This window comes from Theropithecus gelada, chromosome 10 (genome assembly GCF_003255815.1).
Source record: "Theropithecus gelada isolate Dixy chromosome 10, Tgel_1.0, whole genome shotgun sequence".
Classification (NCBI taxonomy): Eukaryota; Metazoa; Chordata; class Mammalia; order Primates; family Cercopithecidae; genus Theropithecus; species Theropithecus gelada.
The window spans coordinates 13078796-13101415 of NC_037678.1; the positions used below are offsets into that span (position 1 = coordinate 13078796).

General features: G+C 58.8%; 1 protein-coding gene across 1 annotated transcript in view; it reads left to right on the forward strand.

Annotated features, from left to right (window-relative positions):
- Nucleotides 1-20880, forward strand: part of CARD10 (caspase recruitment domain family member 10) — a 30208-nt gene extending 9328 nt beyond the window's left edge. The window contains exons 5-21 of the mRNA XM_025400512.1: nt 222-425; nt 1696-1851; nt 2413-2538; nt 3971-4162; nt 6185-6319; nt 6651-6766; nt 7756-7784; nt 8249-8372; nt 13783-13942; nt 14368-14479; nt 14926-15169; nt 15346-15415; nt 16716-16818; nt 18081-18239; nt 18334-18449; nt 19018-19130; nt 19855-20880. Coding sequence (XP_025256297.1) covers nt 222-425; nt 1696-1851; nt 2413-2538; nt 3971-4162; nt 6185-6319; nt 6651-6766; nt 7756-7784; nt 8249-8372; nt 13783-13942; nt 14368-14479; nt 14926-15169; nt 15346-15415; nt 16716-16818; nt 18081-18239; nt 18334-18449; nt 19018-19130; nt 19855-20089 — 2394 coding nt within the window. The 3' untranslated portion in view covers nt 20090-20880. The remainder of the gene's footprint in view (nt 1-221; nt 426-1695; nt 1852-2412; nt 2539-3970; nt 4163-6184; nt 6320-6650; nt 6767-7755; nt 7785-8248; nt 8373-13782; nt 13943-14367; nt 14480-14925; nt 15170-15345; nt 15416-16715; nt 16819-18080; nt 18240-18333; nt 18450-19017; nt 19131-19854) is intronic.
- Nucleotides 20881-22620: the final 1740 nt, after the last annotated feature.

The window sequence follows — 22620 nt, forward strand, 5'->3', positions numbered from 1 at the left end:
TTGTGATCCACCCGCCTCGGCCTCCCAAAGTGCTGGGATTACAGGCTTGAGCCACCGCGCCCGGCCTCCTGTTTTCATAGACAAGTCTGGGGAGGACCCCTGCTTCGGCTTCTCTGGGAATCTGGAAGGCATCCAGGAGTGAGGGAGCAGGACTTCCCACCCCTGTGACCTGTGGCTCCCAATGTGTCCCCCTCTGGGCTGACCCATGTCTTGGGCTCCAGGTGGATCAGCTCAAGCTCAAGGTGAGTCGGCTGGAGGAAGAGTGTGCACTGCTGCGAAGGGCCAGAGGATCGCCTCCTGGGGCAGAGGAGAAGGAGAAGGAGAAGGAGAAGGAGCCGGACAACATGGACCTCGTCTCTGAGCTGCGTGCTGAGAACCAGCGGCTGATGGCATCGCTGCGGGAGCTGCAGGAGGGCCTGCAGCAGGTACCAGGACCAGGGGTCGTGGGCACAGGCTGGGGGGTGGTAAGGAGGGCCTGCAGCAGGTACTGTGGCTTGTGGGTGCAGGCTGTGGGGTTGGGGGTTGAGAGGACCTGCAGCGGGTACCAGGGCCAGGGCTTGTGGACACAGGCTGGGTGGGGGGTGGTTGGGAGGGCCTGCAGCAGGTACCAGGGCTGGGGCCCATGGGCATGGGGGTTGGGGGGGTGGTCAGGAGGGCCTGTAGCAGGTACTACGGCCAGGGCTCGTGGGCACAGGCTGCGGGGTGGGGGGTCAGGAGGGCCTGCAGCAGGTACCAGGGCTGAGGCTTGTGGGCACAGGCTGGGGGGGCGGTCAGGAGGACCTGCAACAGCTATCACGGCTGGGGTTCATGGACATGGAGTGGGGGTGGGGGTTAGACCCGGAAAACAGGCCCTCTTGCTGCTTGCTCATCCTCCCAAGTCCTGGAAAGCTGAGGATTTCAGAACCAGGGATCTGAGATCTGGATGGAGTCCCAGCAGCCTCTTGCCTGAAGCTCTGAGCTGAGGGCCCTTAGCACGTGGCTTTCCCTGGTTGTCTGGTCTAAGGTGTGTGAGCAGCCTGCAGAAGGCCCCCGAACTCCCTAAAACTGTCCACCTGATTTTGAGTGTGAGCATTTTTCTGGGGAAAGGGCCCCAGCTTTCATTTGATTTGTAGAGAGTATGGTCTGGTGATCCCAGGGCTTGCTTAGTGTCCTGTGGCAGGTCAGTGGCAGGTCAGCGGCTGCATGGGCCTGCCTCCGGGCCATTGTTCCACACAGGAAGTGGGGGATGGAAACCAGTGTGTTTCATGAGGTTGGGGCACTTGGCTGGAGTGTGGGTCTGGGGGCAAGATCTTAGGCCCAGGGTCTACCTGTATGGGCCAGGCTCAGCCCCTTGAAGACCCCTAGTCATGGGGGTGGGAATAGGCCTTGGAAATGGCCACCGTCTGCTGCCCCGGATGGTGGGTGAGGGCCAGAGCACAAGTGTGTGCCTGGTGCTTGTTTAGGAATAAGATCCTGGCTGAACTTGTCCAGTCACACCCTTATCCACTTAGCTTATTAGCCAGATGCTCCCTGGTGGGGCCACGCCCACTTTGCCGAGGGGGAAACAGAGATCCAGAGAGGGTCCAGTCCCCAGGCCAGCATGGCAGAGCTGGTCAGGTGGGTTTGGAGGGCTGACAGCCGTGTGTCCCCTTCCTTCCCACGCCCAGGGTGGGCCCCGAGCCAGACCCTGAGGTGGCCCTGCCCTGTGATCCCCAGGAGGCAAGCCGGCCAGGGGCCCCAGGCTCTGAGCGCATCCTGCTGGACATCCTAGAGCATGACTGGCGGGAAGCGCAGGACAGCAGGCAGGAGCTGTGCCAGAAGCTGCACGCCGTGCAGGGGGAGCTGCAGTGGGCCGAGGAGCTGCGCGACCAGGTGGGGCCCTGCCCATGCCCTGCCCCTGGTGGGAGAGGGTGTCAGCCAGGGCCAGTGTGCTCACACCTTCCCTGAGCATCCGCTTGACGCAGGTGCCTTACTGAGAACTGCATTCGTTCGTTCGTTCTCAGATGTTGACAGAGGCACCCTTCTAGGCGCTTGGGATGCTGCAGTGAGCAAAATAAAGGTGCCTTTTCCTTTAGGGGGAACTCCAGCAGGGGAGACCGGCAGTATGTGAGACACACAGTCCCACGTCATATAGCCAAAGGCGATGAGCACCGTGGGAGACGCAGAGCTGGGGAAGGGGCCGGTTGCAGTTTCAGTGGGGAGGCCAAGGGTGACCAGATGGGTGAAATGATGATCATTCTTCTCGTTTTACAGATTAGGCAGTTGAGGGCCTGTGAGGTAAAGTCAGTGGCTCAGACCACTCCACTGGGCGGGAGGGGACTTGTTATCGGGTCTCAGGCTCTTGGCTCTCACTGGCCCTCCTGGGCACCTGCTGGTTAACTTTCTGGTGGTCCCCAGCCCTGTGGTCTGACCCCGCCCCCGTGCCACCCTCAGTACCTGCAGGAGATGGAAGACCTGCGGCTCAAGCACCGCACACTGCAGAAGGACTGTGACCTGTACAAGCACCGCATGGCCACTGTCCTGGCCCAGCTGGAGGAGATTGAGAAGGAGCGAGACCAGGTGAGCCCAGCCTGCTGTGTACGAGGCCCTGGGCCAGTTGCTGCTTCTCATATGGGAGGAGATGAGAAGCAATGGAGGGGACTAGAAGGGTAGAAAGGGAGGTTAGCAGCTCCCTGGTGGGTTAGCACAGGGCACAAAGGCTGGGGGAACAGACAGGGGACCTGGAGCCCTTGAGATACCAACCTTACACCCTGGACCCACTGGCCTCGTCTGAGCTCCTATGGCAGTTACAGAAGCTGGTTCTGGTGTCTTCATTTCTGAATATCCGTTGTTCTGTCCATCTCAAAGACAAGGCCAGTACAGAGGAGGTGCTTACAAATAGAAGTCGATGAGGAAATTCTCAAAAGTTTTGGCTCTCTGTCCCTGGGCACTATGAGCCTTGTCTCCTGCCAAGGTTGTAGAGTGGGCTGAGGACCTCCGGCCAGTGTCACCAGGTTCCATGTGCAGTGGGGGAGGGCGGGAGGTTTTTGTTCTTGACCAAGTGTGAATCCCACTAGAGGAGTTGAAGTCTACATATTGTTATTATTATTATTACTTTTTGAGACTGAGTCTAGCTCTGTTGCCCAGGCTGGAGTGCAATAGTGCGATCTCAGCTCACTGCGGTCTTCACCTCCCGGGTTCAAGTGATTCTCCTGCCTCAGCCTCCCAAGTAGCTGGTATTACAGGCATGCTACCACGCCCGGCTAATGTTTGTATCTTTAGTAGAGACAGGGTCTCACCATATTCACCAGGCTGGTCTTGAACTCTTGGGCTCAATTGATCCACCCACCTCAGCCTCCCAAAGCACTGGGATTACAGGCGTGAGCCACCGTGCCCAGCCGAAGTCTACATATTAGAAATGCCCTCAGAATCCCCTGGCAAGCTTGAAAGTGCAAAATTGGGGCTTCATTCTCCAGATGTTCTCATTCAGGTGGTCTGGGGTGGGCCCCAGGAATCTGCATTTTATGGGGCTGCCCTCAGCTCTCTCTGAGGCATGGCTGTCAGGTCTGGACCATGGGTCTAGATCTAGAGCCCTTGGTCTCCACTGTGGATGCAATGGGCTGGGTTTGACTCCCGGCTTCTCCACCAACTGGGATGCTGGGAGTGAAGCCCCTGGCACACAGCAGGTCTCGTGGAAAAGTTTTCATTTCTTGGTGAAATGGTGAGAGCCTGGATTCTGCAAATGGACTGCCCGATTTGAATCCCAGCTCTCTCTCTCCTGGCTTGGTTTCCCCAATCTGCAGAATAAGAATAATGATATTAATAGTATCTCACTAAGCCAGTTAGTATGAAGATATTTAAATGAGCTGATATTTAGCTCAGGGCCCAGCACACAGTGCTCAGTAAGTGATAGCTGCCGTTCTCCTTACTGTCCCCATTCTCCAAGTCATAGGCCAGGACAGCTGGGCCAGGGTGACTCCTTCAGCTGCTGCCTCCCCTCCTCCAACCCTAGGCCATCCAGAGCCGTGACCGGATCCAGTTGCAGTACTCACAGAGCCTCATCGAGAAGGACCAGTACCGCAAGCAGGTGCGGGGCCTGGAGGCAGAGCGGGATGAGCTGCTGACGACACTCACCAGCCTGGAGGGCACCAAGGCTCTGCTGGAGGTGCAGCTGCAGCGGGCCCAGGGTGGCACCTGCCTCAAGGTGAGCAGGTCAGGACTGTGGGAGTCCTGGTGGGAAGGCTGGGGTCCTGGCAGGAGCTCTTGGCCAGGGCTGGGAAGGTGCCGGCCCTGGTGGGAGACCTCAGCCAGGGGAGGAAGCTTGGGGGAAGTGGTAAGAGCCCTCAGTTACGAGTGGGAACTTGAACCCAGGCTGGGCTGGGTGTGGGCTGGTGAGCAGGCAGGGGGCATGTTGGTCTCTGAGTTTCTGGGGTTGCTTCTGGGACACTAAGTATAGTTTGGAGCTGGTCTTTGCATTTAGGTGGGGAAAGCTGGCTGCCCGAAGGCCTGTGTGCTTGTTAGAATGCAAAGCCTGGGCCTCAGAGACCGGCTAGTCAGGACTAACATGAGCCTAAGCATCCCTCAGAGAACAGCTGGTCTAATCCTCTCATTGCACAGGGCCCAGAGAGGGTCAGGGGCTTGCCCAAGGCCACACAGCCAGCTGGCACTGGAGCTGGAGTCCCAGACACATTGTAAATTGGATCGTGGTCCTCAGGCTGCTGCTGGGAGCTCTGCTTTTCCCTTTTTCTTTTTTGAGACGGAATCTTGCTGTGTCACCGAGGCTGGATCCCAGGTTAAAGCTATTCTCCTCCCTCAGCCTCCTTAGTAGCTGGGATTACAGGTGCCTGCCACAACGTCCAGCTAAGTTTTTTGTATTTTCAGTAGAGATGGGGGTTTCACCATGTTGGCCAGGCTGGTTTCAAACTCCTAACCTCAAAGGATCCTCCCGCCTCAGCCTTCCAAAGTGCTGGGACCTGCTTTTTCTTTTCCTTTTTTTTCTTTTTTGAGACGGAGTCTTGCTCCGTCGCCCAGGCTGGAGTGCAGTGGTGCGATCTCAGCTCACTGTAGGCTCCTCCCCTCCCCGGGTTCATGCCATTCTTCTGCCTCAGCCTCCCAAGTAGCTGGGACTACAGGAACCCGCCACCTCGCCTGGCTAATTTTTTGTATTTTTAATAGAGATGAGGTTTCACCGTGTTAGCCAGGATGGTCTCGATCTCCTGACCTCGTGATCCGCCTGCCTTGGCCTCCCAAAGTGCTGAGATTACAGGCATGAGCCACCGCGCCCGGCCCCAGCCTGCTTTTTCTTATTTTGAGTTGCCTGACAGTGAGCTCTGCAGGATTGGTGTTTGAAGCATTGGGGCCCGGAGGAATATATAGGAAAAGTCAGCATTAATCCATGACTTGTTTTTTTTTTTTTTTTTTTAAGGCGGAGTCTCGCTTTGTCGCCCAGGCTGGAGTGCAGTGGCCGGATCTCGGCTCACTGCAAGCTCCGCCTCCCGGGTTCACGCCATTCTCCTGCCTCAGCCTCCCGAGTAGCTGGGACTACAGGCGCCCGCCACCTCACCCGGCTAGTTTTTTGTATTTTTTAGTAGAGACGGGGTTTCACTGTGTTAGCCAGGATGGTCTCGATCTCCTGACCTCGTGATCCGCCCGTCTCGGCCTCCCAAAGTGCTGGGATTACAGGCTTGAGCCACCGCGCCCGGCCCATGACTTGTTTTTTTTAAACCCCCAGTGGCTTTTTTGCTGTATGGTAAAGACAGAGTCCCTTTTCATGGCCAAGAGGCCCTGCGGATGGGATTCCTTTTGTCCTCTCGCCTGGTTCTGTGGGTTTCAGCCTTTTAACTGGAATGCATCACAGTCCTGCCTCAGCGCCTTTGCACATGCCGTTGATCTGCCTGGACCATCCCAACTGGACCTACTTAGTGCCTGTATACCCTTGAGTTCTCAGTTCAAACCACTCTTTCTTTGGAGAGTACTTGGACTCCCAGGCTGGATGGGGTGTTTGTATGTTTTCCACACCCCAGGCACCTTCCTTTTGCTGTCGTCTTAGCTTGAGGCTATTTTGTTCACATGCCTCTTGGTTTACAGTTTGTCTCCCTGTCTAGGCTGTGAGCTCCCTGAGGACAGGGATCTGTCCCTGTGCTGGCACATGGCAGGTGCTCAGTAAAGGACTGACTGTCCTGGGCCTAGCACTGCTCACCTCCTTCCTCCCCTTTCCCTCTTCCAGGCCTGTGCCTCCTCCCATTCCCTGTGCTCCAACCTCAGCAGCACTTGGAGCCTGAGCGAGTTCCCCTCCCCTCTGGGAGGCCCAGAAGCACCTGGGGAGGCCGCTGTCATGGGGGGACCTGAACCTCACAACTCGGTAAGACAACTGCCCCATCCCAAATAAGGGGGGACGCTGCTGTAGCATTATTACTAACGTAGAGAGTGCGTTCGGAAGGATCATTTCACAGGTGAGGACACTGAGGCGCAGGGAGGCCAAGTACTTTACTGAAGCTCACCCAGAACCATTTCCTTGCCAGGCCTGGGTGCCAGGAGGCCTGGGAGCCACCCACACACTGTAATCTTGCAGACCCCATTCCTCTGTTCTGGGCCCTAGTTCTCATCTGTGGAATGGGTACAAACCAGGTGTGCTGAGGACTGGGGTGGTGCTGAGCAGTGGGGGTGACCCAGGCCCTGTCATGGCATTGCAGGAGGAAGCCACAGACAGTGAAAAGGAGATCAACCGGCTGTCCATCCTGCCTTTCCCCCCCAGTGCTGGCTCCATCCTCCGCCGGCAGCGTGAGGAGGACCCCGCACCCCCGAAGAGGTGAGATGGCTGGGGATAGCAGTAGACACCCAGGGATGTGGGGCTGCTGTCTCCTGAACAGCCACCTCCCAGAATCTGCAATGCCAAAGTCAGGTCCAGGCAGGCACTTCCCTTTATTGCCCTCAGATGGCTGGAGCTCTGGAAACCCAGGCCCTGTGAGTCACAGGGGCAACCAAGGTTAGGGTTAAGACAAGGCCGATGGGCAGAGCGAACTCAGTCCTAGCCAAGCATCCTGGCAGGAGAGTCACTGGGGGTCAAGCCTCGAAGATCCTACACCCAAGGAGAAGCTTGATGGTTCAGGACTAGGGGGTGTGAAGAATGTTTCAAGGTGTCAGGGACCTCGAGCAAGAAAGCCAGGCCTCAGGTTTGGGCATCAGCAACAAATAGGGACCAGAAAATAGGGACCAAGGCGTACCCTCTGGTAGCAAGACCAAGGGCGGGAGATAGCCTGCCTCCTGGGGCGCGATCCCTGTCACTACTTTTCCCCTGTAAGTAGCCCTTGATTTATTCCTTTACTGGTGAGAGGCTGGGCCTGGGAGGCTGTGGTCAGTATGGCCTCGGTCTGTGTGAATCTGTCCCAAGGAGGCATCTGATGAGGAGGCCATGGTTTAATTTAGGAGGCGTACCTGGGAGCCAGAAACCACAAAGGTGGCAAGTGAGGGTGAGGTGAGGGGTGAGAGATCAGGGGTGGCTTCCAGGAGGAGGTGGCATTGAAAGAGCTGGCTTTGAAGGGCATGCCAGGGCATTGTAGGTGGAACAACACTGGACAGAGGCCAGGACATTAACTTCTTGCCCTGTGAGTTTAGGGGAGCCAGGTGGCATGGATGCCCTGTACCTGGGACCCCGCCTTGAGTCCAGCCTGCATTTGCTTGGGAGCTGTGAGACCTTTATCTGGTGTGGGGGCAGGAGGAGGGAACAGGGCAGAGTGCCCACCATGCCTCACCTCCTGCCCCCTCCTTGCCCCCCCTCCCTGCCCTCTCTCTGCCCAGATCCTTCAGCAGCATGTCAGACATCACAGGTAACAGCCCTTGGGTTCCATGGGGAGGGCTCCTCTGGGGAGGGGGGAGGTGACTTTGCAGTCCACCTGAAGCCTGCCACCTGTGCTACCCTTGGCCTGCATCCCCTTCCCTGAAGCCCCACTGTGGCCCCTGCCAGGCAGGAAGGTTGTGCTTGGGAGGCCCCTGGGGGCTTTGGTTCTGGCCTCTCACCCCGAGCCCAGTCCTGGGCCTCACTCTTGTTCCTGGCTGTGATGTACGAGGCTCTTCAGTTCTGGGCCACCTTTCACCCTCTTCCAGGAAACTGCGGGGTCAGCCTGGTGGGCCCTGACCTGTCTCTGAGACCAGTGGGTCTGATGTGTTCCTGGGGCCTCCAACCTGCCAAGGCCCCTCAGGTCCTGGGCTGGAGGGGGTCAGCCCCGGTCATGGACCCCGGCCATCCCTGTTTCCCAGTCCCAGACCCCTGAACGTTGTTCTTTTTCCCCAGGGAGTGTGACACTTAAGCCTTGGTCCCCTGGCCTCTCTTCATCCTCGTCCTCCGATAGCGTGTGGCCTTTGGGAAAGCCGGAAGGCCTCCTGGCTCGGGGCTGTGGCCTGGACCTCCTCAACAGGTACTGTAGCTGCCTGTGGTGGGTGGAGTTGGGGTGATTGCTTGAGAGGGGAACAGGAGTGAGGTGGGAGGAGCAACTGCCTCACCCCTGTTTTATGCAACTGTCTGAAGATTAAGGTCTGTAGACACTGGCAGCCCTTAGATTCAAATCCTGCTGCCGCTCTTGATTGTCCCTGTAACTTGGGTGGTCCCTTCACCTCTGTGGGCCTCCATTTGCTGAGTAGCTAAAGGGAGATAATGACCCGTTTTGCATGGAGGTCTTTTGAGGGCTCTACTCACAGAAGCAAAGCACCCAGCTCTGCCAGGCACATAGCAGGTGCTTAGTGATAGTTGTCACTACAAGCTATCCTTGTCCCAGTGTCCTGCCTGTCAGTCCCTTGGCTCTGAGTCCCTGGGACTGAGCCACCCAGCAAAGTTTCATGCTGTGGGTGGGCTTGGGTCTCCTCAGGAGCCCCTGTGACTGGGCCAGCCACAGGCCCGTAACAGGAGTCACAAAGCCCATTAGCACAGAGTGCACTGTAGGCGACGTGCTGTCGGTGTGGCCGGTGCGTGGCCGCTGTTCACACTTGCCAGCGTATCTAAGGAGGGGTGAGGCACAGCGGGGGCTGCACTGCCATTGTGGTCTTGGAACTCAGCTGTGAGCAGAGGGCAGGTAGGGAGAGCATCCGGTGACTGTGGAGGAGGAGTGAGGGGGAAGGGCGAAAATCAAGGCTTCCTGAGTCAGGCCGGGAAAGTGTGGACTTTGGCTTGTACACTCTGGGAAATGTGGGAGGGTTTAGTTATTAACTGCAAGGCCAGCTGCTGGCCGTTTTACAGCATGCTGTTTGTCCTGGGAGTAGGCATAATTACGATGATCTCTGTTCCATAGAGGAGGTAACTGGGGCTCAGAGAGGTTAAGCAACTTGCCCAGGGTCCCACAGTTGGGAAGTACCAGGTCTGGGTTCGTAGTGACCTGATCAGATTTGGGTTTTGGAAAGGGCGTAGGAAACGTGAATTGTCAGCGCTGGAATGTGGGGGTGTTGGCTGCAGAGGGACGGGTCACGCAGCAGATCAGTGCAGCATTGGACCGGGGCCTCTGGCCTCCAGAGCGGCTTTGTCAGGCCAGTGTCCAGGCCCTGCCCCCACCTGGCCCCCGGCAGTGGGCCCAGCGAGACATTGTTTTTGCCTGTGCAGGACGTGCTTCTCGGGGAAGGGGTGGAGGTGCCTCCCTTCCTGCTCGCCTCGGCCCTTCCTCCCTTCCTCCAGTTTGGGCTGCAGCAGGGGTCCTGGCTGCTGTCCAGGGGGCGCCAGCATGCAGCCAGGGGGCAGGAGCCTCTGTCCCAGCCCCGCCCAGGCCCCACGGTCACATGGGGCCACTTCTGCTGCCCATGCTGTTCCTGGGGAGGAGAGAGGATCCTGGGAAAGAACACAGGCTGGGGAGGGCGCAGAGGTGGACCGAGAGAGAGAGCGCGAGAGAGAATGAGAGAGAGAGAGCCACCACGCCCGGCCAAGGCTGGAATTTTAACCTGGTTACACAGACCAGGACACTGAAGTGCAGAGACAGTTCGAAATTGGTCCCAAGGGACGTGCGCGGTGGCTCACGCCTGTAATCCCAGCAGTTTGGGAGGCTGAGGCAGGCGGATCACGAGGTCAGGAGATCGAGACCATCCTGGCTAACATGGTGAAACCCTGTCTCTACTAAAAACACAAAAAATTAGCCGGGCGTGGTGGTGGGCACCTGTAGTCCCAGCTCCTCGGGAGGCTGAGGCAGGAGAATGGCGCGAACCCGGGAGGCGGAGCTTGCAGTGAGCCGAGATTGTGCCACTGCACTCCAGCCTGGGCGACAGAGCGAGACTCTGTCCCCCCCCCCAAAAAAAAGAAATTGGTCCCAAGTCATAGGCCCCTCAGAGCTGTTTGGGGATTCCGACATGCCTTCCCCCTGTCTCAGCTGCTGGAGATCTCACATCTGTGTTGTGTGCCCACTGTGTGCTGGGCACCATGTTAGGCATTTTCTCTCCTCTTTCCCATTTCCTGTCCATCTCTTGCCCTCAGCCTCTGCCCTGTCTTTCCCAGCTCCTGGAGCCTGAGTGCCGGGAGGGGATGGTGGATAGTGAGGGGCTGGGGCAGGCAGGGGGATGGGCTGACAGATAGCCAGGTGGGGGACAGCAAGGGAGAGCTCATGGGGCAAGTGAGGTGCTGGGTGAGAGGGGCAGGGCATGGAGAGCACTGGAGGGTTTCGGGGTGTCGTCTCCCCAGCATAGCCCCGCCACTGCCCCAGCTTGCTCACATGGCCCCAGGGGATCTCTGGCACTTTCTGTCTTTGCAAAGAGAAGGTTCCCATAAGTCATTGCCTGGCTCCATGGCCTACTAGCTGTGCCATTCTTGGCAAGTTAACTTTCCTGTGCCTCAGTTTCCCTTATCTCAACCATCGGGTTGTCAGGAGGATTGACTGAGGTGATCTGTGTGGCATGCTTCAGTCTAAGCATCAGGTCCCTGACCTGGTACCAAGCAGGCATGCAGACTACTCAGACATCTTCCCACGGGGCCCTGGGGGACACTCACTGAGGCCATGTGGCCCGTCACTGCTCAGAGCTGGCAGAGCTGGCAGACTTGCCCCATTCCTGTCTGCCTGTGACCTGACCTGACTCGGGGCGGGTGGCCGGGAGCGGGTGGTTGGGGACACCGTGCTTCCTAGCACCCCACAGGCAGCCAGCTGGTCAGCCAGTCCCAGGAGCGGGGAGCAGGTAGCCCCTCTCCCTGCCATGTTATTTCTCTACCCTTCCTGCTTGTCTCTACCTCTCCTGCTGAGGCGGGAGGGTGGGGCGGCTGGGAGGGACCCTATCTGGACCCTGCTCCCGGCAAGCCCCCAGGTGGGCTCTGCAGACTCTGAGGATGCTGGGAGTGGGTATTCCTCATCTGCGGAGTCTCAGAGAAGTCACTGGTCCTTTAAGGAGGTTTGCAAGGGTGTCCTGGAGGAGGGGGTGCCTGAGCTGGGTCTTCAGGGATCTGTAGGAGTTGTCAAGAAGAGCCTGAAAAACCTGTGGTCAAGGCTGGGGTCAGCCTTGATACTTGCATTGCAGAGGGGAGGGGTGTGGGGGAGGGAGCGAGTAGAGGTGAGTGGGGTGGGTGGGGTTGGCGGAAGAGCCTGGGTGCCGGCTGCTTACTGGGCTCTGGTCTGGGGAGGCCGTGATGGTCAGTTGTCTGTGGGTTTGAAACAGGTGGGGAAACTGAGGCGAGAGAGGTGATTTGTTATGAATTACACCTGGTGCCAGTCAATGTCTAGTTTTGACAGAGCACTTAGTGTCTGCTGGGCCCTATTCTGAGAGCTGCCCATGTCTAAACTCAGCGAGTAGCCAGGGAGGTGGGTGGAGCTGAGGCTCAGCCGCTGAGCGGCCTGGCCATTTGACCCCAGAGTTCCTGCTGGCGCCCTGCGTGCTGTGCTTCTCAGACCATCTGACCACAACCCACAGTGAGAGAAACCTGGTACACACGCCTGGAACAAAAAGGTCATGAGATAATAATTGGATTTTCCTGGGGTGGGGGATAGCCTTGTACTTTCTATTCCATCGCATTATCTAGCTGTGCCAGTCACAACCCAGTGAATGTCACCACCCACTAAGGGCCAGGCCTGCAGTTTGGAGGCCCCAGAGCTCTCTGGTTTCCCCCTCTCCCTGCATTATCTTTTATTCATGTGCCCCCCCGCCCACACCCACAGAGGGCAAGGGGTGCCACTGTCAGCCTCGTGTTATGCATGCGGTAACTGATGCTCAGCAACCGGCTCATTTGCCCAGGCTAGGGTACAGTTTGCCCTGGGGTTTGAAGCGGACCGTGTGCTCCAGCCACACACCCAGGGCCAGCATAGCCATGCCGGGTCTCAGGCCTGCCACCTTTCCATGCCACCTCGATGCAGCCAGGACATGAGCACTGAATGATGCCTCCCACGCCTGCATCTGCCCAGCCCTCGGCCTGGCTCTGTGTCTTACCTGAGGGGGCAGGGCTGTTCCCCAGCGGTGCTGATTGGGTGAAGGTCCTTGCAGCCTCGCCCTCCCCAGGCTGGCAGCAGGGGGCAGTGCAGCTGTGTCTGGGCTGCAGCTCCTGGGTGGATGTAGATGCTTTGCCCTGCTGCCTCTCCAGCCAGCACACCTGCTGACCTTGGTCTCCCCACCTCCTCCAGGCCAAGGTGTCTGGCAGGGGACTTTGGGTCCATTTGTCTCTGAGCCTGGCCACAAGGCCTCACCTTTTCTCATCCAGGGACAGGCAGAACCCTACCATGAAGGGGATTTTGATGATGTCTTAACTGTCAGTGGTCCCCCTGCCCATGGGAGGAAAACCAGACACCTCTGTTCCACGCCCTCCAAAGGGTGGCTCCAGCTTGCCTTTCCTGGGAGCTGCTTCCCAGGATGTAAAATGAGAATTAGGACAAGGAGCTCAGCATAGTGTCTGGTGCATGGAAAGCACCCAGGAAGTGTTCGCTGCTATTGTTGTTATTAAATTCTTCCACACATTGTGTGTTCTGTTCTCTACACCTTTGCTTTGATATATTCCTTCAGCCTGGAACTCCGTTTCCTCCATCTGTCACCAAAGTGCGTCTATTCTTCACCAGTGTGTAGCCCAGGTACTTCTTCCGTGGGAAGCCTCTCTCTGCTTCTATGGCTGGTTGTAACCACCTTCAGATCTGTGCCACGTGCTAATGGTGACCTCCCTCCTCAGACTGTGAGCATAACAAGCGTTTTTTTTTGAGACAGAGTATCACTCTTGTTGCCCAGGCTGGAGTGCAGTGGCACGGTCTCGGCTCACTGCAACCTCTGCCTCCTGGGTTCAAGCAATTCTGCCTCAGCCTCCCGAGTAGCTGGAATTACAGGCACCTGCCACCACGCCTCCCTAATTTTTTTGTATTTTTAGTAGAGATGGGGTTTCACTATGTTGGCCAGGCTGGTCTCGAACTCCTGACCTCGTGATCCACCTGCCTTGGCCTCCCAAAGTGCTGAGATTACAGGCGTGAGCCACCGTGCCCGGCTGTATAACAAGCTTTTATTAGTCATCTGCTATGTGCCAGACACTGGGTTTGGTGCCAGGGATACAGAGCGTAACAGTATAGAAGTTTGGTCCTGGAGGCGTTCGTTCTGATGAAGGAAATGAAAGGGCCGTGGCAAGGCAAAGTTGGAGTGCTCCTGTGGCAGGCTCCACTGCACCGTGTGCCCAGGTTCAGGGGAGAGGCCACTTGTGATTTGAGCTTTGAAGGATGGTCAACATTTCCCAGGTGGAGAAGGCAAGGAAGGGCATTCCAGGCAGAGGGCACAGAAGATGGAGAGGCCTGGGGGTGGCAGTCATGGCATACTTGGGAAATGGAATCACTGTGGTTTTCCAAGAATGCTGAACTGAATCCAAGTACTGACTGGACTCTAATTCTCGTCTCCTTTCTCCCTTCTCAGGTCTCTGGCTATTCGGGTGTCTGGCCGGAGCCCCCCAGGGGGCCCAGAGCCGCAGGACAAGGGACCAGATGGACTGTCGTTTTATGGGGACAGATGGTCTGGGGCTGTGGTGCGCAGGGTGCTGTCTGGGCCTGGGTCCGCCAGGATGGAACCAAGAGAGGTGAGGCCCCGCCTCCTGAGCTGGGGGGCGGGGTCAGTGCTTTGGCCCGGGCTGGACACCGCCTAGTTGGTGGATCAAGATCACTGGGCGGAGCTTCTGGGGATTGGCCAAAGCAGAAGCAGGCTGTGATTAGCTGCGGTTGCCCGCTCAGCCAGGGTTAATTGAAGTCTGATTGGGCGGGGACTGGGAGGCGGAGCCAACTGACAGCACGTTACATCCCTGCACTTCAAGTCGGATGAGCTGGGTGGGTTGGGGAGTCCTGTGGATGAGGGCGGGTCTGACTGGGCTGGGCATGGCAGTTTCTGAGGGGGCACTATCTGAGTTGTGAGGCATGATCACCCCCACACCCGGTCTTCCTCCAGTCCCTGGGCTGCTCTGCTCTCAGAGTCTCACTTCTTTCCCTCCCTGCCTGGGTTTTCTCCCAGCAAAGGGTGGAAGCTGCTGGTCTGGAGGGGGCGTGCCTGGAAGCCGAGGCCCAGCAGAGAACCTTGCTCTGGAACCAGGGATCCACCCTCCCCTCCCTGATGGACTCGAAGGGTAAGTCTGGCTTGGGAGTTGGAGCTGATGGTCCTAGAGGGGTCCTCTAACCCATGGTGCATGGGGGCAGGGGGATCAAGGACCTGAGAAGGGACCAGCCTTGCCCCAATTGCCCTTCTCCTGGCTCCCCCGCTGCTGACACCTCTTTCTGTCTGTCCTTGTGGCCTTTCTCTCTGTCTCCCTCTGTAAGCAGCTTACAGAAAGGAGCACTGCATTAGGAGTCCAGAGACCTGGGTTTGAGTCCTGGCTCTCCTCCTAGAAGGCACTGGCCTTGGGCAAGTCCCTGCTCCCTCTGGACCTAAGTCTCTCATTCTAAGAAGGGGAAGGTGAAGTCCTGGGAGCTCAGGCCTCGAGAGGGCCATGACTATGGCCCCACCGAGGCCGATCCTGGACCTCACCATCCTCCTCTCGTCCTCCTTGTTGCCCCTTGCCCCATCCATGCCCAGCCTGCCAGTCCTTCCACGAGGCCCTAGAAGCCTGGGCAAAGGGGCCAAGTGCTGAGCCCTTCTACATTCGTGCCAACCTCACCCTGCCTGAGAGGGCAGATCCCCATGCCCTTTGTGTGAAAGCCCAAGAGATCCTTCGGCTGATGGACCCGGCTTACAAGCGGAGGCAGGAATGGTTCTGCACCCGGGTTGACCCCCTCACTCTGCGGGACCTGGACCGGGGCACCGTACCCAATTATCAGAGGTGATGCAGAGCCAGGAGCTGGGGATGGGGTCCTCCTGGGAGCCAAGGCTCAGATGGGGGTGCTCTCCCTCCTCCTGCAGTCCCTCACCATCCTCTGGGACAGGGCGGGGGATTCAAGGAGAAGAGATGCGGTGCTTTCCTTCTTCCTACACACATGATGTCACTCTGTCCCACAGAGCCCAGCAGCTCCTAGAAGTTCAGGAGAAATGCCTGCCCTCCAGCCGGCACCGAGGCCCCCGCAGTAATGTGAGCACAGCTGGGCGCGAAGTGGGTGGGGGGGCCCCAAGGGTAGAGCCCAAAAGGGAGCTAGCAGGCTCTGTTCTCTGGCAACCTAGGAAGACACTCCCTCCCTCCTTCCCTGGTGATTTAATTGGTCATCTACTATGTGCCCAGCAAACAGAACAGCAGAGCTCACCATCCGGGGTAGTTTAGAGATGAAATGAGGTAAAGTGTGCCTAGTACTCAGGAGTACCCCTAGCACATTTGACAGGCCGGGTGCGGTGGCTCACGCCTATAATCCCAGCACTTTGGGAGGCTGAGGCGGGCGGATCACAAGGTCAGGAGATCGAGACCATCCTGGCTAACACGGTGAAACCCCGTCTCTACTAAAAATATGAAAACAAAATTAGCCGGACGTGGTGGTGGGCACCTGTAGTCCCAGCTACTTGGGAGGCTGAGGCGGGAGAATAGTGTGAACCTGGGAAGCGGAGCTTGCAGTGAGCCGAGATCGCGCCACTGCACTCCAGCCTGGGTGACAGGGCAAGATTCCGTCTCAGAAAAACCCAAAAAACAAAAAACAGCAGTCACGTACCCTTTTCCAACGCCTGGATGGTGGCTGGGCTACATGGCCAGCCCTGCTGTGCACAAGGGCAAGTGAGGCTCAGAGCCATCAGATAAAGGAAGAGCAGGGCCCCAGCCAGGCAGCCTACATTCGACCCCAGCTCTGCTACTATCACTTGTGTGACTGGACAATCACCTGAGCCTTCCTTGAGGCTGTTTCCCTATCTGTAAAATGCGGGGGTTGCACTGCCTCTCAGGCTGTGTGCATGGCGGGAGATGGCCTCCGTGAGTTATTGCCCCTCAAGGGCTTAGTGAGTGAGTGTCATGTTGTAGGCATTCGAGACCTGTCAGAGATGTCGTTATTGGTTTCATTAATGTTCCTACCAAGGTCACATTGCTAATTCATTGGAAGAGACCCTAAAGTTTGCCTCGTATGTGACATTTGGTTCCTCTTGGTCTCTGGGCCTCAGTCTCCCCATCTGTAACTTGGGGGTTAGACCTAAGGCTCCTCCACCGGGCTCAGACGGGCTGGTTTCCTGGGGCCACAGGGATGGCTGCTCTCATCTGCCTGGGGGACTGCTCTGGGCCGGGGAGGGGCAGGAGAGGGCCTGGTTGAGGAGGACATCTTTGCTGACCCAGGCTCTTCCGGCAAGCCTGGACCACAGTGGCTGTGGGGTCCACTCTGCCAGGGGTCCCGTTTCCTCCTCTCTCCCTGAGCGGGCAGGGCTGAGCTCTCAGATGCTCCTCTCTCCCTGCACCCTCCCAGCTGAAGAAGAGAGCCCTGGACCAACTGCGGTTGGTGAGGCCGAAGCCCATGGGGGCGCCCGCAGGGGACTCCCCGGAGCAGCTGTTGCTGGAGCCCTGTGCAGGTGAGTGCACGGAGGCAAAGCTGTATCCGTGTTGCTCCCGGTGTCCAGGGATGTGTGCAGCTGGGTGTCCTTTAGCTTGGGTGGCCTCTTTGGCCTGGAAGGGCCTGTTGTGAGGGTTCCAACAGGGGTGGGGGTCATGCTGGTGACCTGAGAGACAAGACCACCCTGCTGCCATGGTGATCGCCAAGGTTGAGGGAGACCCTGCAGGGAGGTGCATGTAGGCGTGACTGTGACTGTGGGTTCAGACAAACATGGGCTTGTTCTTGTCTGGCAGAGTGTGTGTAGTGGTAGGTGCTGTGAGGACCCAGGGGGGTTCCCGGAGGCAGTAGGGTGAGGTCTCAGGCCAGACAGGGAGAAGGGGCTGTGGGAGCTCAGATGAGGGAGTGGCAAATCTGGGCAAGAGGAGCGGGTAGTCAGGGAAGACTTCCTGGAAGAGAGGGAGTTTCCGCTGGGGCCTTCAGAGATAAAGAGGAGTTCGTTCCAGGCAGAAGGCACAGAGGCATGGCTGTGTGTGGTGTGTTTGGAGGGTCTTGGGTACAGCAGGTGAGTATTGAGCACCAGCTCCGTCAGGCATTGGGGATGTGACTGTCCCTGCCCTCATGGAGCTTGCCGTCTAACTCGGGGATAGGGGGTCAGATAATCCCAGCTGTGAACACAATTAGAGAGTGTGAGGTGTGCAGTGGAGGAGAACCGGGGGCCATGGGGCACATGCCAGGGGCCCTGCTGTCTGGGGACCAGGGAAAGTGTGACCTAGGCTCTGAAGGGAGGGCAAGGGTTAACTGGACTGAGTGGCGCGGGGGGTGGGGCTTTGGGCAGCCTCAGGTCATGCAAAGGCCCTGTGGTTGGAGGCAGCTGAAGGGAGAGTGGAGGTGGTGGTGTGGGATCAGTGGCTGGCAGCCTCCCCAGGCTCTCAGGCAGGACTGCGTCACCTGCGTGGGGGCTGTGGTTTTTATTCTTGAGAATCTGGGAAGTCACTGGTGTGCTGAAAGCAAGGGAGTTAACATGATCTGATTTGCTTTTTAAAGCCTCTATTGCTGCTGGGTGGAGAATGACCTGTAGGGGGCAGGGATGAGGCAGACAATCAGGGAGGAGCCTACTGCCACCGTGGGTCCTACTAAGGGAGTGTGTGTGTGTGTGTGTGTAGGAGGAGCAGCAGCAGGACTTAGGAAGGGATGGGTGGCGGTGTGGGTTTTGGGGTATCAAGGAGCTGGTATGCTGCCTGCCTGTGCCCTTATCTCTTCTGCGCTCCTCCGCTGCCACAGAGCCAGAGCGGAGCCTCAGACCCTACAGTTTGGTGCGGCCGCTGCTGGTGTCTGCCCTGCGGCCCGTGGTGCTGTTGCCTGAGTGCCTGGCGCCCCGGCTCATCCGCAACTTGCTAGACCTGCCCAGCTCCAGGCTGGACTTCCAAGTGTGCCCAGCGGGTGAGACTGTGTGCCGTGGAGGGGAGGGCTGGGGGGCCCTCTGGGCAGCTGGGCCCACGGACCCTTCATCTCTTCCTCTCCACTCCCTGTGCAGAGAGCCTCTCCGGGGAGGAACTGTGCCCATCCTCAGCACCTGGAGCCCCCAAGGCTCAGCCTGCCACCCCTGGGCTGGGCAGCAGGATCCGGGCCATCCAGGAGTCTGTTGGGAAGGTGGGTGCTGAGGGCTGGTCTGGGGTGCTCAGAGAGGTGGCCCAGAGCGGGAGCTGCTGTTCTGGGCTTGAGCGCCGGCATCTGAGTTCGGGCCATGCTCTTGCTGCTCACTGGCAGGGCGGCCCTGGGCAAGTCCTTTCCCTCCTGTGGCCCTCAGTTTCCTCACCTGTGGCCTGGGTGTGTGGGGGCAGTTGACTGCATGTGGGCCCCCCTTGAGGTGTCCGGCTGACACAGCTCACCTACACGTCCTTGTCGCTGAACTTGCCACTCTGCTGGGAGCTGGCGGTCGGCTGTCGGGTGGAGGGTGGTGGGTGGGTTTGGGTCGACTTCATCCTCTGGGTGGGGAGGTCTGGGTCCTGAGGGGGAGGTCTGTATCTCCAGGTTGCCCCATGAGCCCAGGCTTCTTGTCTGTCCTGTTGGGCTCCTTCCTCGTTGCCAGGGTCCCTCTGGGTGGGGAGGCAGGACTTGCATCTGGGAAGGCGGTGATAGGGGACCCTTCTGGGAGCAGAGCATGGGAGGCTGATGTCTCTGGCCCGAGAGTACAGTGTAGCCTCGATCCTCCAAGCAGAAGCACTGCCTGCTGGAGCTGGGCGCTCGGGGTGTGCGGGAGCTGGTGCAGAACGAGATCTACCCCATCGTCATCCATGTGGAGGTGACTGAGAAGAATGTCCGGGAAGTCAGGTGAGGCGGGCGGGTGGGGCAGCGGGCAGGGCACTCAGACCTCAGAGCTTGCGCCTTGAGGATGTCTCTCTCCCTCCCCTCTCTCTCTCCCTCCCCCACTCTCTCCCTCCCTGCCTCTCTCCCTCCCTCCACCCTCCCCCTCCTTCTCCCCTACCCCTCTGTCTCCCTCCCCACCTCTCTCTCCCTCCTCACCCTCCCTCCCCTCCCTCTCCCCTCTCTCTCCCCTCTCTCCTTCTCCCCTACCCCTCTCTCCCTCCCCCATCTCATTCTCCCCTACCCCTCTCTCTCCCTCCTCCTCCTTCCCCCTCCCTCCCCCTCTCCCTCCCTCTCCCTCCCCTTTCTCTCTCCCCCATCTCTCTCCCTTCCCGCTCTTTCTTCCCTACCCCTCTCTCCCTACCCCCTCTCTCCCCCATCTCTCTCCCTCCCCCTCCTTCTTCCCTACCCCTCTCTCTCCCTCCCCCCTTTCCCCCTCCCCGTCTCCTCCCCTACCCCTCTTTCCCTTCCCCCTCCCCCTCGCTCCTCCCTTCCTCCCCCTCTTCTCCCCTACCCCTTTCTCTCCCTTCCCCCCACCTCTCTCTCTCTCTCTATCTCCATCTGCCATCTGTCTCTCTTGAGTTGTCCGTCTTCTCTCTCTGACTCTTCCCCCTTTTTCCGTCCCTCTCTCCCTGTCTCTGTGTCCGTCTTGGTCCCCCACTTTGACCACCGCCCACTCCTCTCTCGGCAGGGGTCTGCTGGGCCGGCCAGGCTGGCGGGACTCAGAGCTGCTGAGGCAGTGCCGTGGCTCGGAGCAGGTGCTCTGGGGGCTGCCCTGCTCCTGGGTGCAGGTGCCCGCCCATGAGTGGGGCCATGCAGAGGAGCTGGCCAAGGTGGTGCGTGGCCGCATCCTGCAGGAGCAGGCCCGCCTCGTGTGGGTGGAGCGCGGCAGCAGCAGAGGCTGCCCCGGCAGCAGTGAGGCCTGAGGTTCATCTGATACCTGCAGCTTCTTCCCAAGTCAGGGGGGACCCTGGTGTCTGCGGTGCAGCTGGGCCCTCCCACCCTGAGCCTTCCTAGACCCTTGGACTCTCAGACACAGGGCCCTTGGCTCTGGCATCTCACCCCCAAGACTGTCTCTGGCCCTGCCGAGCCTGCAGGAGCCCCGGGACAGAGCGCCCATTCCCCTCTACTTGCTGCTCTGGGCCTCCCCACATGTCCCGGGGTCTCCACATTCCCACTAGTGGGTCTCACATGTGTGTCTGTGTCTTCTCCTTAAACACTCACCCTGGAGTCTGTTCTCACACCTGTGCACAGGTTTGCACACTCAAGTTCTCACGGGCAGGCTCAGGTCTGTCCCGCTGCCCTGGGCACGAGATCTCCCGAGGACCTGGGCCTGTTCTGCTCCCAGGAGCGCTGAGCCTGTTACCACATGACTCCTGCCATCCAGCTCAGGTTCCTCATGGATTCAGCCATGCATGGACTGGGGGCTTCCCTGGCCCACGGTGCCCCTCGTGTCTCCTCACATGGGTGTCTGTGGTTCTCTCCTGTGTAAATGTCATGCCCCACCCCGTTTCATGTGGGCCCTAACACGCGTGCGTTCCTGGTGGGCACACGCAGGACCGTGCCTCACAGGGCCCACTCCCTGCCTATGCCTCCCTCTTGTGGGGCCGGGGAGGGCGGCTGCTCTGTCATGAGAATGTACGGCCCGTGGGTGATTAACGGGCCTTTTTCACTCAGAAGCTGCACATTATGGAACATTAAACACTTTTGTCATAGATGCTGGTGGCCTTCTGCTCACTTGTATCCCTGGCCTGGGCCCCCGCCGCTCTCCTCATTTGTCTCCCAGCTCAGGTGGATACCACCTTTCAGGTCCCCGCTTGCCCATTGGGAGGGTCGGATTTCCCGCCTGCCTCTTCCCAGGGCCGCCTGCCATCTGTGCTGGCGTCACCTTACCTGCCCCTGAATGACCAGAGTAGGGCCCCACAGATGGGCCACCCCAGTGCTCAGCCCTGCACACAGCTGACCATCAGAGGAGTGTCCCCCGGAGTGGAGCACCAAAACTGGCAGGGTGTGGCCTCAGACTGAAGGGACCTGGCTGCTGAGCCCAGGAGCTCAAGAGCAAACCCTCGGTATGCACGCAAGTTCCTGAGACAGCTCTACTAGAGAGAGGATGGTTGCTCCCACTGGGAGCAATCCAGGCAGCCTTACTGGAGGAGGTGCCATTTGAGCTTGGGAGTTGGGATTCCTTCCTTCCAGAACCACTTATTGGACCTCTGTGTCCAAGTGCAGGTGACTGTCCTCAGCCACAGTGAGGAGCCTGGGCAGGCCCCTGGGGCTTAGGGTGTGGATGTACTAACTACGTAGGGTAGCCTCAAGGGCAGAAGCTCGGAGGCAGCACAGGGGTTGGATCTGGCCACCTTGGATGGGGTCGGAAATGAGGTTGGGAAGGGTAAGTCCAGTGGTGGGGGGTTGGGAGCACAGGGGAGCTTCAGCTGTGCCCTGGAGGCTGTGGGAGCCTCTGGGGATGCGGGAGCAGGGTTGTGGGAGTTGACACAGAGAGGGCTGAGGCCGAAGGGGGGCAGGGGCAGTGGAGGAGAGAGGAGCAGACAGGAAGGAGGGGCTCTGTGGCCTCCAGGGATGGGTCTGGATCTCCATGTGTGACAAGAAAAATGCTTAAGAAGGGGTCAGGGCTGGGGATTTGGGGCGGTGGGTGGAGAAGGGAATGGAGAAGCTGAGAGAGGGGATTGGGGTGTGGATTTGGGGGCCACAGCTCCATCTTTAGTGGGAGGAGACAAGGAGTGGGTGTAGAGGAGAGGTGGTGAAGGTCTCAGAGACTGGACCACGCAGGATGACGGTGCCTGGGTATGGAGGCCAGGGTGGACGGTGGGCCCAGGCTGTCCCGGGAACCCAGAGAGGCTTTCCCAGGATGGAGTACAGGCTGCGCAGGGCACTGTAGTTTGGTTGAAAACCAAAGCTCTGGTCAGCCAGGTGACCCTGGCAACTCGGATGACCTCTCTGGGCCCAGGGCCCCACCCCGTGAAGTGGAGGCCAGGATGGTAGAGTGAGCGTGGAGGTATGGATTGGCCACGGCTCGGTGAGCACGTGTGGCTGGGGCTGAGCCATTGCTTGGGAAACAGCTCTTCCCACTCTCTCCACGACAGGGTGTCTTTAACAAGGTGCAGATTGGACCTTGAGGCCTGCCAGTCTGTCACCACTGGGGTAGGGGCTGGAGAGTTGGACCCTGAGTGGCAAAGGCAGTGCCGTGGGGGAAGGGCAGCCTCCCTGCATGGGAGTCAGTGGCAATGCCCCTTTCCACTCCAGGCCTTCCCAGGTGTTGACCCTCCCATCCCCCCAGCCTCGTCCTCTCTACCTCAGGCGGTGGTAGTGGGCTTTCAATTTACCCTTAGCTGTGCTCCTCTGCTCATCTGACACCTGCCTGGGCTGCTCTCCCTGCCTGAATCTTCCTGAACTTTGAAGCCTGGCTGAGATACTACCTCCATGAAGCCCACCACCAGGT